Raw genomic sequence first — 15,698 nt, 5'->3', positions numbered from 1 at the left:
GCTTGGTTGCCAGCTGGGCTTAAACCATGACACTGGCCAGGCTTTGGTGGGGTCTAAGAGAGTGCAACCAGATGCTTCTGCATTTTAAATTATGTGAGCTTGTTTATTCAACAGCATAAAAGCTCTTACAGCGACTTTGGAGACCTCACCTGCAAGCAGATGCACTGCGTAGGACCTCCCAGTTGTTGGGAAAGGTTCGCCAAATCCTCGCTGTAACCAGGGCTCCCCAGTAACTGTGGATCTGGGTGATGGTGAAGTATTAGAGCAATTGCTGACATGTCTTTCTAAACCACTATAGTCTGTCATATGCAGTAGTGATTAGGTGCATTGCCTTGTCTTGTTTTATTCTTGCTGTATTACTTCACTTACTATTTTATTGTTTTAAATGTAAGTGAAGATCAGTTCACTTCTTTACCTTGGTGTCTGTATCCTTGGTGCTGACCCCATCTATTGGCAAAACACGTTTACCCTGATAGCCTCTTATGGTGGCTTCCTATGTGTTTCAAGTCCAGTTTGCTGAATCACATTCTGATTACCTTGGCATAAATAAATCTGCACTGAGCAGCTCGAACTCTTGAGGGCAACTTCTTGGTCCCCCTCTGCACTGCCACTGATTTCTTGAGCAAGGTCTGAAGGCAGCAGATACAACAATCACTGCCTTTGCACCTACTCCGTAGTGGATGGCTTCCTTGCGCAGATGTTCCAACGTCTCAGAGGACCCCTGACAGCACAGCAGCTCAACTGGTTGCCAGGTTATGCTGGTGGCAGGCCACCTGTGGAGAGTACCCTCACCAGATGAAGCGCCAGCAAGCGACGAACCTGTGGGTGCCAAAGTTGAGCAACCCCGTCTTAATCAACTTTTTGCCTGGGAGAGGAGGTATGCACCGTGACACCGGACATCCCGCCTGTCCTTTACCCTGCCAAAAGCAACCTCAGCCCCATCAGCCTCACGGACGACCTGCGCTCATGCAGCCTTGGCTTTCTGCCCTGGGTCTTGCCCTCATGCAGGAAGGAGACAGGAGACCTCCCAGCTCCTCTGCCTGACAGGTAACGGTCAGCGTGACACTTCTTCCAGCGACCTGTCAAATCTTCCATTTTTTGCACTACTGCACCCACTGTGTGGTGTCATGCATGCAGAAGTCAGGGGAAAAAGAAAAGCATCGTGCAAATTCTTTAAGGTCCCTTCCAATCAATGCTTAAATAAAGCAGAACAGTAATGCAGGTATTGCCAAAACATATATTATGGTATACATAAAGCCTGTGCTTTCCTTCATTTTTCTCTCAAATACTTTTATTTCCATTTATGTGTTTCCTGAAAAAGTGATTAATAGCGTGACAGCATTCGATGGAAAATAAACTCTGATGAAGCCAGAAAATATTTGGCCATGCTACAGCAAGACAGCCAACACAAAATGCACATAGGTCTTTCTATTAAGCAACCACTTCACATTCTCGAAGTTTCTCCTCAAAACAGTCCCCTCGTTCTGTGCATGTGCTGTTGCCTGTAGGGTTAACTTGAAGATAAAATTATTTCCCTTCAATATACTTTTCATTCAGAGCTGAACAATACTTTGACACCAGTCCAAGAAAACAAACAAAAGTACTGTGGAATGGCACGCAGTTTCTTTCCCCCAGCCCTCTCAGCTTGTTACTAACTTGGTTCTGTTCCTTTATGCAGTTGAAGCAACATATTTTATATTAAGCATTTCTCCTCTTTACCTGTCATATCCAAGAAGCTCTGCAATTTGGAGGAAGTGCTAGCGTGAACATTTAGGGGTGGGTTTGGTTTTCTTTTATTCTTCATTAGGGTAAGGATTTCCACTCACTCTTCCAGAAATTAAAGCTGTATTTTTAATAGTTTGAACTTGACATTTGAACAGTATTTTTCATTGTTGGTTTTGTTTTGTTTTGTTTTTTATTTATATCAGACCTCTTCCTGCTTAGCTCAGACAAAACCATGTGTGTACAGCTGCCTGGCCAGGGATAGGGGGAGGGTGGTTTTATTTTTAAACACCACCATCCAGGAAAAGAAAAGTGCTGTAAAACCAGCGAGGTTTTTTGCTATTTCATTTGTAATTCTGGTACTGTACCTAGCACACACCGTGTTAAAATTTGCTCTGGCCTTTTGCCTTCATCACAAACTACAGGGAGGCACTGCAGGGAACTCCCCCCCCATACGCCAAGAGCCTTCAGCTAATACTGAAACTTCACATTATCTATGGCCGGTTAACAGCCGCATTTTTTCTTGTTAGCTTTGTTTTGAAGCTTAAACAGATCTCTCCTGATATTTGCACTGTGATGCGTTTAGAAACTAATGGCCCTTTCCCTGCTTTCACCAAAAGGAAAAAAAAGAAGCAGTACCCACAAAATATATTCTTCTGCTTCTGTTTACCAGTCCTTCCTCACAGTGGTTGTGCTTTCAGCTAACCACAATGCCATGCTGGTACAGGCGATGGGTTATCTTGACTTTCAGCCAGCTTTTTAGTGACTCCCGGCCACAGGATGCTCTGATCTTTCCACAAACTGACACACCTTTCTGACTTCGAGCCAAGCCCCCTCTTTGTTCCCAAGCCAGGCTACCAGTGGCCATCACTATGCTTGACCTACTGACCTGGTGACCTCCTGCAGCCGGACTGCCTTCCAGCCACGCTGGCTGTCCCATGCCCTCTGTCCCATGCTGTCTGCACACCACAGCTCCTGAGCTAGGTGCCTGCAGTGCACACTTTCCTGAAATTAGAGGGAGAGAAAAATCTGACCTGCTTACGTTCATTGATACCACATTTACCAAGAAATATACAAATAGCAAAATGCAGGGACATTTGCCTTGGATGACCTTATGGTGAATCCCTGCCCCTGGCAAAGGCGAGTGTGAAAGCTCCTGTGTGCCACTGCCCCAAGAGGGCTTCTGAGTCAAAGATCCATCCCCACTCTGAAGGGCAGCCAATGCCTTGGGAACCCCTCCCCGTACCTCTGCAGGACTCTAAATACATACCGCTACTCCTGGGCAACAAGCTGGTGTTGTTCTGATGTACTTTTCTATGAAGTACAATGGGAGCACAAAAAGGCAAGTGTGTGTGTTGGTTACGGAGTTTTCTGTTTCACCAAGCATCTGCTGGCATTTCACGTTGCTTTTGCAAGGCACATTTGACCTTCCTGCTGCCTCCAAAAGCATTTGTTATCTCAACAGCCTGTGGAGGAACATTGGAAAAGGAAGGGGAGGAGAAATGCAACATTTGGCGTTGGAGGAGACTCTTCCAGCAGACGTTGTTTATTTGTGCAAAAGCACACTAGCTAATAATGAAGCTGTTGCTCAGAAATAGGTATATTTGAGAATTTTTTGACAGACTGTATCTAAATACAGCAGATAAGAGTCTTTCTGAAGATTTGGAATAGAATAGCTTGGGAATGGAAGAAGATATGCGTATGTACCGGCCAGCAGATACAAACAGGGTTTTAGCTAGAAAGCAGTTCAGCCTTTGTCTCTTTTGCACTTAAAAACACACTTACTTCTGTGTTTTAATCACAAAATGCTCAAGCAGATAACTCAGTATCTGCTCAGTATTATAGCCTAGAACCTAAACCTTTCTTCAGTTTTCAGGCAATGAACCTAAAATACAGCTATGGTATATCTTTGTAAAATGCATTTCCAGATGAGTTTGGAAACACTCCACAGAAAACATGCAATAATTTTCAAAAAAGATCTGCTGTGACCAAAGCCACTGACTCATCATATGTTTTCTCATTTCCCTGCAACAGGAACTTCTTCACCGGTTCACCGTCATCAGTAACACAAAACTAGTTAGCGAACCCTGAACACACAGCTCTGGACTGCAATGTCTCTCAGACATATAGGTTTAAATAACCTTAAAATATGATACCCATCTTCAGAGTTAGAGCAGTACGCAGCCTAGTTTTTGGTGCGACTGCACAGTTGTGCCCCACCACTCAAGGAGCAGAGCAGACATCAGGAAGGGTTGTTGGAATACCATAACGAGTTTGGCAACCACCAAACCACAGCCCCACAGGCAGGCATATCAAAGCTACCTGTGGAGAAAACTGTGTTTGCATTGCCTACCAGTATGTAAACTGAAGTCAACTCCACCGTATCATTTTCGTAGAACAGGCGTGTCTGCTGCACCTTCCACAGAAAATAGTTACAGAATGTGCCACAGAAGATCTCTGACACCATGAGTCTAAGAAAAGGTTAACTACTGTGCAAATCATGTAACAGAGAGCATAAGCCAGTCAAAAACATGAATGGATTGGAGTAATGTAATGGTTAGCTTGTAGTTGATATTTTTATTGTTTATAGGCAGCCTCCTATAAAAAAGCTCTTCCTGTAAGGCTACAAATAAAACCAGTTGGCATGTTAAAATGTATAGAATTAACAAATAAAAATTGAAAAATTAGGATCACTTTGTATTGTTACTGCAATTTTTTCACTCAACAAGCTCCAACTCAAACTGAAAATCATTCATGTAATAAATCAGAACACCAAACATGTACAGTCAGATTTTATTTACATCCTGAAATCACTCTGCATTTTCCCACATGCTGTCACTAAGAGACATCTGTTTTGTATAAAATCTTGGTCTTACAGTCCCGAGAGCTTGACAGAAGTTTGCTTGTACTACGCAGGACCACCAGAGCAGCTGCACTTGTTGAAGCTTCTACGGCGGTTGAAGTCATTTAAGGATAATCAAAACTTATATTGTAGAATAATTTAATTTGCATGCTTTTAGAAACAAGAATGTTTTCACCAGCTTTTACAAATAAACAGTATAAAGCAGCTATATTTATGTTAAAAACATTTTCCTTCTTACAGTACTTACATTTTAGCTGGACTGAAATATCAGTATTTATAGCAATTTCAACTACCTGTCTTCTAAAGACTCTTCTGCATTTTTTATGTCTTTTTGTTTCCACAGATTTCCAAGCACAATCCCTATGAAGAGCAGAATGCCTACAGTACGATTTGAAGCAAATTTCTTCCAACAGTCTTCAGGTTTGTCTATGTCCAAACTGTAAATCTGCAAAAGCACAGTATAACATTATAGCATTATTATTCTACAGACTCATAAATATTTGACACATCACAAAAAGACACCAAATGGTTTGTAACTTCAAAAACTGAATCTCAAATTCTAAAGCATACCGTTGTCTCCACAAGAAACCAGAACAGTCTGTGCTTACAAAGGATTTTTTGCATAACTGGCATCTATGTTTACTTGGCAGTTTTATTCAACATACTGCAGAAAAGTCAAGGATCATACATGAACCTGATTCCTGGACCCTCTCAAAGAAGGACCATACAAACAGCCTGGATACTGGTGTGTCTGGTTTCACATTTTAAAATGTAAAAATATCTGGGCATGTAAATAAGTCCTTTTGAGATTTTCCTCAGTAGGTTGCCACATAATTCCACACTGGGAGCTTCAAATAAAAATAACCGCCCCCCCCAAACCTGCCTGCACCTTTAAATCTCTGCTGCCAGGTGTTGCTCTGTGTTTAAGTAAAGACAAGGCACTGTAGAGCCAGCAGTGAATCAAGCCAACTGGAATGCACAGGAAGGTGCCCAGCCCTGCCTCATCACACAGTGCTGGTGTAGTCCAGTCACTCTTAGCCATGTCTGTTCAACCCTCTTGCAAAAAAAGAACCAGGACACCTGTAACAACAGCTAGAAGCAAAGCTTGCCCAGCTTGGCAGCTGTCTGCTGTGAGTCACAACTAAAGGTGAAAAAACCCCACACAGTACAACAAGAGCAAAATTACTGGACAAATATTCCCAGAAACAAAACTTGGTGCAAAAGTCTCGAAAAGGATGGCAAGAGGAAATGTTAAGCAAAATAAATGAAAGAAATACCCCACCAAAACCTCAAACCCTGCAACTCAGCCTTTGAAGAAATCAGAATATATCAGACTAATAGAAGTGAAACTTTTGCTAGGAAATCTGTTCTTCTGCCATTTGCAGCTGTAGAGAGGTGACGGGGCTAGGTTCTGATCAAATAATCTGAAACATTGTCCACAAGCTTCTAAGACATGTTATCCACGCCCTTGAAAACGTGCCAGCCCCTCAAGCACAGGGAACTGAAACCACTGAACTGAACTGAGAAATAAAACCCAATAGCAGCCAAACCATTCAGAAATGCAAAGCAAATACAAGATGTTACTTTTCTACCACTGAACTTCTTGAGTGGCATTGAAATTTGACACGTTCATGACCCAAATTCCTCTGTCTCAGGCACAAATCCAATCAATTCAGGAAAACCTAACCCTCATGAGGCTTACTCAGCTTTCTAATCTCAGTTAGGTAAGGACACTCAGAAATCTAGATCAAAAAGCATGACAATGTTTAGAAGGCATGAATATTAAAATAGTCACTCAAAAGGAAACTACTCTGTGGTACACAGAACAACACTGCTCTCGTGACTTTGGCAATCTAGAAAATTTGTGTACACTCTTCACCATTTACATTCAATAGGTCTGCATTCTCATTTATAAACCCCCTCCCCTGCAGGGAATTGTGCCAAAACTACAAGGTAAAGCCTCTCTGACAATTCAAACTGTACATGATTATGCAGCGGAACATAGTACTCTTTCACTCATAAATCTCAAAGAACAACCGCTATGAAAAGCAGTGGCTGACAAGTACCAGACTACACCATCATAAGAATTCTCTTACCCAGAGGTTTGTTAATGTCCATCACCTGCACAAGCTCCCCCCATTAAAGTGTAATGTAAGTCTAATGTGCTTTACAAAGTTCCATGTTAACCACACACTTAACTTCTCAGACTATTGACGGTTTTACTACTTGCTCAAACCTCTTTGCTATCACTCACCTATCAAGACCAGCAATTTTCATACAGACTGACCTGTCGCTGAAAGGCTGGGCAACACAGTTGCTACGATTCAGAAAGAACAGGGTAACAAGATCGTGCGTGTTTTTACTGACACAGTTGATTTCTTTCTTTCTGCTATTCATTAAGATTTCTAAATTAATACGAGACTGAACTGGATTGTTCTCTGCTATAAAAAGAACTGTGAACTAGAACAGTCGATTACCATGAAATTATAATATTAACATCTGCTACAGGTGGTAGTGAACAAGCCACAGAAAATTTTGTTAAACTGTCAGATCACAGACTGAAGCTCCAGACCACAGTACTGTATAATTATTTAGATGTAAAATTAACCACCTCTGAGAGACAGAACATGCAATATTCGTATTCATATAGCTACTGTATAGCTGTGTCCTTGATAGTGTAGACCACAAAATCTTTTAAAGCAAGTGAACATTCATAACGTACATCAATTGCTGTCTCAGATCTTATGTGCCAGACATAGCAAGAGCTGCATCAGAAGAGTAAAAACTGCACAATCTTGCAGGACATGGAGGAGGATCTAGCTGCAGCTGCTACTGGAAGCAAGAAGAAAACTGCTCCCTTGAGATCACAGCTTAATGTGAGGCAGTTCTTTTGGACAGGAACAGACTGAAAACCAGTGCTCTACAGTATGTGGACCACTGGAGGTCTCTCCAAACAAAAGGTCTGCAAAAGGCACTTAAAAGAAGCAATCTTATTGTCAAAAGACTTCCGTTCTCTTTACAGGGTTATTTTTTTAAGTAGTTGGCAAATTGATGGGGGTAGAAAATCACTACGATTTCTTATCAAGAATTTTCACATGGAAAAAATATAAATAAATCCATCAAACCTGGTGCACTAGGTGAGCACCTATGGCAGCCACAGCTGAGTAATACGGGAATGTCTGGTTACAATTCATTCCTGCCATGCACAAACTCAGGAGCATTGCAAGGCTGAAGCCACTGAGCCACTGCTTCGTATCCTCCTTGAACTGCAAGGCTGTTGACTTCACACCAATAATGATATCATCCCTCTTATCCTGGAATGGAAGGATGAATTAGTAAAAAATCCACAATCCAACTGCCAGTTCATAAGGAAAACAAAAAGGGCTTTGCTTAAGTTTCTAACATTTCTTATTAGGAAACCAATTTAAGTCCATTTGTAGGTCTCTGAATTAAAATTTAATTTAGGAGGTTGGTCCTTAAAGCTGCTTTAGTAGCTAAGAGCCAATACCAATACCAAAGTTATTTACACAATGCAAATGCATAGGTACATAAAGTTCATTATACTTCCAGCTTTCTGTCTGGTATGTAAAACATTTGCAAACAGCAATAAAAGGTCCAGGGGCTGGGGTTTCCTTGATGCTGTTTTAGCTCAGCTGAGGGTGAAGAACGGCAGCGGGTTAGTACTGCTGCTTGACAACAAAGTTGTAAATTAAACACACAAACATACACAGACACTTGAAATTTCTCACTGTTACTCTACCTGGTGTGCATAAATGGTATCGTATAGCAGCGTCCACATTACTCCAGCTAAGTACAAGGGCAAACACACAGACCACTCACATGACCCTTTGATGGCAGACCAGCCAAGAAGGGCTCCCCAATTAAATGTAAGCCCTAAAAACATAAAGAGAGTTAAAAATAAAAAAGTTACAAGATTGCCAGGAGCAATCTGAATTACATGTATAGAAATAAATATTGTTTGAGTGTTTATCAGCAGCTTTTTATAAAATACTGGCATCTCTATTTTTCTACCACTTATTTTCAGGCAGGTAATAAATTCAAGTATTTGACATTATATACTATGGACCTACAAGGAGAAATGGTTACAGCCACACGTTTTTCCCTCAGTTTAAATTTGGTTTCATTAGCATAGGGAAATATTTGCACAGAACTATGCCCGTGTACTCAAACAACGGGTCTAAAGTTAAAATGCTTAGATGTCAGTAAAACAAAAGATGTCAGTATAACTGACTGCAAGAGTGCACAACAGCCCACTATGGTACTTCAAGTCTGAAAATGACAAAGTTGGCTGAAAAAGCTGAAGGCAGCTGGAATGTGAAGGCTAAGATACAAAGATATGTTTTAGTAGCTCATCCTGAAATACAAGCACCATCCATTTCTGCACGGGAGGTACTGTAGAGGTTGAAGACTGAAATGCAGGACAAATGTATGCTTAAGAAAGATTTCAAGAGCACCCTGAAACTAAAGCCGATTCTCAAATGACAAATACTTCTTTCCTTCCTCCCTTTCTCCATCCCTTCACTCTGCCAAAGGAAGGAACTGATTTTTAACAAAGAAAATCCCTAACCCAAACATCAACTCTTGTGTTATAAATTCTTTTAAGAAGCTTCTGGCACAACAAACCTTTGTTTATAAGGTAATTTTACTTTAATAAAAAGTTATAAAAAATCAGATTGCTTTCTTCAAGTAATTGAAAAAGTTCAATTACTTATTTGTAGAAGAAGAAAAAAAATAGTAAAAATTTTTCCAGCTTACCCAAAACTAACTGCGGCCAGTATGTTATTCTCTTCATCAGAGGGTAGGTGATCACAAGAGACAAAGAGGCTGCTCCCAGAATGATACTGTAAAAAGTACCAAGACATTTATTGTTTGCCAGTCTAAAGATCACAAGATATTGTGCAGCATTACAGGAGCCATACATATTACTGAACTAATTCTTTTACCGTTAAACACAATTCCATGTCTAACAGCCTCCTCTGTCTGCACCCAACACCTTTTCTGTTGAAAATCTGTGCTTAACTCTGGACCCATAATAAAATTTTAAATAAAAGGTAACTCATACATCACCTATAGTAGTTCAGACACAGGAGCACACAAAGCGCCAAGCTAAGCTGTCCCCCAAGAAAAATGAAGGACTGAAAAATGGAGATTTCTCCAGCTGCCAGGGGCCTACTTGCAGTCCTCGCAACCTAAAAATTGAAATAATCATATTAATACCAAATCCAACATAAAACATTCTAATGTATCTTAAAATGAGAAGTCACACCATTGGCATATAAGCACAAAAATAAACTGAAACAGGTCACAGAATGTATGAGATGGGGTTCCTTCAATGATACAAACCTAGCATGCCATCATGGTCATGAGCTGTTATTTCTAAGCAGCAGCACTCATAATAGAAGCATGTAGGCTTTAAAAACTAGAGCAGAAATAAAGCGCCAATTGTGTGCAATGAGGCTGATTAGAAACACTGCAGATATCTCATATTGAAATTTTATTACTTTAGGGGAAAAAAAAAAAAAATCAGACCTAAAAAGTTGTGAGCTAACTATCCCAAATTTGAGCAGTTCTTCTGTGTTTAAACGCATTGAAGTGATTATCATGCAAAATACCATAAAGGTGCAGGGCTCCTCTAGCACACGTAACCATAGTTAATAACCATGAGAGGACAATTAATTTAATCCTAGTTGGGATACAATGGATTTTACAAAATACGTCTGGAACAGAAAATCATACGAGGCTAGCTGAAGGAAGAAAAAAATATCAGAAAAAAAGTTAATTTGCAATGTATGCTGAGTTACTTGCCAAAGGTGACCACGGCCAAAGGAAAAAAAAAGACAAAAGTTTTGCACGTTGATGAAAATGGTGTAAAGTCCATTCAAAGAAGTTCGAAAGCCAACTTTTTATAGAATGCTACATATGTATTAAGTGTTCTGCATATGCTTTAATAATGTGAATGTAAATAAACTCTTTTAGTTTGTTCTCTGCCCCCCATTCAGGTTATGTTAAACGTCAAATACTGCTTCTGCAGGTTAAACATGCCTTTAATGTATTTGCGACCAATTCCACTGCACATCATAACCAAACACAGGATGTTCCATTTAAAGAAAAGAAAACATTTACCAAATAATCTGTAACATAAAATCTAAACCCCCAAACCACCATCACCAACACAAGCCAACACCCTGCTGTTGGTCTGGCCTCTATCGCACTTGTTTTGAAGATACCCTCTTAAGGTACGTAAGAAAGAGCTGCAATGAGAATTTTTAAAACTTTGTATCTAACCACATCCCATCAATGCACAAAGGAATTCATTCCACTGAAAACGCCACCTTACTAATCACACCCACCCCACCCTGGCAAATACTTTTAGCGTATGTAGATGTTGATAACCTCTGAACCCTAAACCATGCAAAGCTGCCACAAAACCTGTACTGATCCATCGCCTTCCCAACTGCACAAATACAACAGAGCTGTAAGGACTTCACGTATTGGACTGGCTCATTAACCTGTCTCTTGCCAGCACCAAAAACCAAACCCCAAAACCAGAGGAATAATATAGGAACAGAAAACAAGACAAACAAACAGTGACGCATCACCAGGATGCTCCCCCTCCAAGCCTGCACCTGTGCACATTCCAACATCTGACACGGGGCACTGCCTTCTGCTCATTTCCCTCTTCTGAACAAAAACGAGATGAAAAATACAACATAACAGAAGAGGATTAGCTGAGGGTTGGGCATGATACACTTAACAGCTATGAGGAAATTAACAATATTCAAGAAAAACCTGCTCCTGAAAATTAAAAAAAAAATAAAATACGTGGTTCTTGGGTAGACTGCAACTAGCAAGCGTAGCAGAAAAGTGTTATTCTGCTCTGTCATGCAAAGCAAAGTTGAAAAATAAACTTGCTCAAGTACTATGTACAGCTGACAACAAATAATTGTTGACAATTGCTGACAAAAATTGTTGAAAAAAATGATTATCTTACACAGAGGTTAATACTCTAGAAGACTTACTATAGTCCTAGACAGAGAAATGTTATACAAAATAAACAGATTTCTACTATTCTAGGAGGAAACATAGACAAATTAATTGCATGCATATCTGACAGAAACATGGAGGAATTTCTGAGCCTGGAGCCTGAAGCCCTTGCACTCAGCAAGGACCCACCGGTGATGCTGGAAATGAGCAGACATGTACTTGGTTAATTAACCAGCAAACCACTTCCCTGAGGTCCCTGCAAGCCCACGGCGGTTTCTCTACCTTTTTGTCATAGTCGCGATCCCACATGTCATTGATGGTGCAACCGGCTCCGCGCATCAGCACCGCCCCGACACCGAACAGGGCCAGCATGTGCCAGTCCGGCAGGCAGCCCGGCCCGGCCGCCAAGGCGATGCTCCAGGTGCACGGCAGGTACAGCAGCCACGTCCCTGAGGGGGGACACAACCCGGGTGGGGCGAGGGGGGCAACGAGAGGGGGTTGGGATGGGGGGGGGGGGGGAGGGGGGGACAAGGCAGCCTGGCTCAGCCACCAAGGCGATGCTCCAGGTGCACGGAAGGTACCGCAGCCACGTCCCTGAGCGGGGACACAACCCGGGTGGGGCGAGGGGGGGCAACGAGAGGTGGGGGCGCACGGGGCAGAGGGCAGCTCGCTGCCGAGCGACGGCACGGCCGAACCGACGCGCTCTCTGGCGAACCGCTCTGCCCGAGCCCAGCGAGCGTGTGGCCGGGGAGTGGTGCGACGGCCACCGCCACCGGACCCCCTGGTTCTCGCCCGCTGGCGCCTGCATCGCCATGGTTACCGCGTCGCCACGGCTATGGCGCCGCCCCGCCCCGCTCACCGGTGGGCTGGTGCAGCCGCATGAGGCGCAAGTAGGGCCGCAGCGGGCCCGGCGCGGCGCGCACCAGCTCGGCCGCCGAAAAGCTGAGCGGCCGCGGGGGCCCCGGCGGCGCGGAGGGGCGGCGCAGCGGCGGGGCGGCGGCGGCGGCGAGGGGCAGGCGGGCGGCGCGGAGGCGGGGGGCGCCCCGGCAGAGCCGCGCCAGCAGCGCCGCCATCTTGCCGCCGCGCGGCCGCGCTTCCGGCGGGGCGGTGTCACGTGGCGCCGCGCATGCGCAGCGTCCCCCCCGCTGCCGGGGCCGCGGGGCCGGGGGTCCCCCCTCCCTGCCCCTGGGGCGGGCGCCGCCGCCCCTCGCCCGGCTGGCGTGTGCGGGCCGCCGCCTCGCTCCCGGGAGCCGAAACTGCGGGCGAGGCGGGGCGGCGGCCGCTCCCCGTAGGCCGCAGGGCGCGGCCCTGGGGGCGGCAGCCGTGTCACCGGCAGCCGCGTCACCGGCCGTGGGCGTCCGGCAGCGCGCACTGACGGCGCGCCCCAGCGCCACCGGCGGCTGAACAGCCGGGCAAAACCCGCACAGGTTTCGTGACTCTCTAGTCTCCACTTACGGTAGCTCAGCATCTCGCTGACAGCGTGTGTGCTGGTGTTACTGCTGAATTTCTTCAGCCTTGCATGCTATTTGGCCGAAATCCCAGAAGTGACTGTATGTCATCAAACATACCATCTACAAGACATAGGTGTTCATACGTCAGCATGTGTCTCATCACCCAATCCTCTCCAGCCTGCTGTTAATAAAAATTTCTGACTTCGTGTACAGCCTTTGGATCTCTGTCATCGTTCACTCAGCCCTCCCACCGTCTTATGCGAATTACCGCATAAACCAGGCAGGGAGGGGAGCTCTGGACAGGGCCCTGAAAACTTTGTCTTGCACGGCATTGTTTCAGTGATAAAATATCCCCACATTTGCTGCTGAAACACTTCTTGGAGAATTCAGTGGCTCCGCAGCATTATCACTTCTGCCTTAGTTTTACACTTCCTTCACCTTGAACAACTGACAAAAACCCAAAGGGAATTAAAAAAACCCAACAGGATAAGTGACTTTGGCATTTTTCCATTCGCTGTTACAGTGAGTGCTCTGCAGCAGTAAAACCATTCCCACAGGACCATAAAAGAAACAGTTGCTCAACTCTAATAAAGTGTAACTAATACTTTCTTTTGTGACCTTGGCTTTCTCAGGATGAGGGTGTCAGTCGTGGAGGACTTTATTTCGGTACAGATGAGTGTCCAAACCACATGTGAACAGTGCATCCTGGAGGGCAGCAAGCAAGTCCCTGCAACGCCTGCCCACAGCCTTTCTTTTCTGCTGTCTCTGGGAATTCCAGTTTTACCAGGTGGGTGCTCCTGAGCAGACACTGTGGGTGTGTTGGTGGGTTTTTTTTTTAATGTGTGATGTGATGAGCAAACTCTGGACCACCTGCAGACAATTTTAAAGGAGCTCATGAAAGTAAAGCAGAAAAGCAAACTGTCACTAATTTATATTCATTATAAAGTGGTCTGGCCCCTCACTGAAAAAAAAATAAATAGAGAATAGCACATTTCCGACTTCGGAAAATCACCAAAAGCTATCAAGACCCCACTGTCTTGTTCGAGACATATCTGAGTGGCTAGTCAAATTGCCCCTGATTCTAAAGGATTATCAGTTTCCTTACTTTCACATATGTTAAATGATCCCCTGTATAAAGGTGTCACGATGCAATTTATTCCACCTTCCAGGAACTGATTTACTGTAAACGCAAGGTGAGCAATCCAAGCTCCAGAGTAAAAAATGCAAAAGTAAATTGGATCGTGTGCAAGATATAATTGTCGTCCCTGGTCTCAGATAAGTATATTGATGTTCAAGGTTGAGACCCCAAGGTTTACAACATCCACAGAGAAAAAAAAGCCCTTGAGATAAGGTACCCAATGGGGCAGGCGTGCCTGCTGCAGGCAGATCCTGTGAGGGTGGTTTGCCTCTGGTTCTGACCATGCCTGTCTCATTGTACTGGGATCCAGTGTCTCATTTCCCATGCTCATCTCCCTCCTGCTTTGTTTGCACAGAGCTAACAGTAGCTATGAGCTTAATGTACAACACTTCATAAAGAGAAGCCATCTGGGTGTACGCAGAGCTTTTTAAGTTGAAAGCAGTTACTTGAGCTGTAAATCAGATCTCTCGCCACCCCACAATACGAGGAACCAGGCTGTGTGCTCAGAGGAGATGTGGCTGGGAGGTAAAGCCAGAGCAGCTGTCTTTTGCAGCCCCGACATCCCTGTACCCCTGCTAGTAGCTTCTTGTCATGGTTTAACCCCAGCCAGCAATTAAGTACCAACAGACAGCTGCTCACTCTCTCCCTGGCCCCCCCAGTGGGATGGGGAGGAAAATCCGAATAAAGGTAAAACTCATGGGGCAAGATAAGAACAATTTAATACTTGAAATAAAACAAAATTTAATAATAATAGTAATGAAAAGGGAGATAAAAAGAGAAAGAAGAAGAAAACTCAAGAAAAACAAGTGATGCACAATACAGTTGCTCACCACCCAGCCAGTCCCCCTAGCAGCAAACAGCACCTCCTGGCCAGCTCCCCCCAGTTTATATACTGGGTGTGACATTCTATGGTATGGAATATCCCTTGGCTAGTTTGGGTCAGCTGTCCTGACTCTGCTCCCCCCCAGCTTCTTGTGCCCCTTCTCAGCGGCACAGCATGGGAAACTGAAAACTCCTGAACTTGGGTAAACACTACTTAGCAACAACTAAAACACTGGTGTGTTATCAACATTATTCTCATACTAAATCCAAAACACAGCACTGCACCAGGTACTAGAAAGAAAAATCAACTATCCCAGCCAAAACAAGGACACTCCTGCATTCTGATCATCAGCCCATGTATTGCGTGCAAGTCAGGCAGCGGGATGGAGGGCTTCTGAACCAATGGCAATTGAAACACACCAACCTGGATAGGATTTCTTTAATTTGTATTTACTTGGGTACTCTTGTTAGGAATCATGCAAAGTGCAGGTGATGTATGACCAAAAGAAAGGTAGGGCGTTGAGTGGTAGCAGAATGCCAAAAAGGAATCTTAAAAAACCAGGGAGATTGCCAAAAGCTGGTATAAATCACTTTAATTAAAATCTTCAAATATAAGTCATAAGCATTGGAATGAACAAAACTGTTAGAAAAGGTCTAAAAAGAAGCTACCTGGCAAACAATAACTTTGATATTTTGC

General features: G+C 43.8%; 1 protein-coding gene across 1 annotated transcript; it reads right to left on the bottom strand.

Moving 5' to 3' along the window:
• Positions 1-4,501: 4,501 nt before the first annotated feature.
• On the bottom strand, positions 4,502-12,797 carry COQ2 (coenzyme Q2, polyprenyltransferase). Its single transcript, XM_055795603.1, has 7 exons — positions 12,450-12,797; positions 11,873-12,039; positions 9,674-9,795; positions 9,362-9,447; positions 8,346-8,479; positions 7,711-7,899; positions 4,502-5,030 (listed from the first exon to the last, which is right to left on the bottom strand). The coding sequence occupies exons 1-7, from the start codon at positions 12,661-12,663 to the stop codon at positions 4,875-4,877; spliced, it is 1,068 nt and encodes a 355-aa protein (XP_055651578.1). The 5' UTR covers positions 12,664-12,797; the 3' UTR covers positions 4,502-4,874.
• Between the last annotated feature and the right edge of the window lie 2,901 nt (positions 12,798-15,698).

Source organism: Falco peregrinus, chromosome 2 (genome assembly GCF_023634155.1).
Source record: "Falco peregrinus isolate bFalPer1 chromosome 2, bFalPer1.pri, whole genome shotgun sequence".
NCBI classification, from domain to species: Eukaryota; Metazoa; Chordata; class Aves; order Falconiformes; family Falconidae; genus Falco; species Falco peregrinus.
Note: the sequence above shows the minus strand (reverse complement) of the source record. Positions and strands in the feature narration are given on the sequence as shown.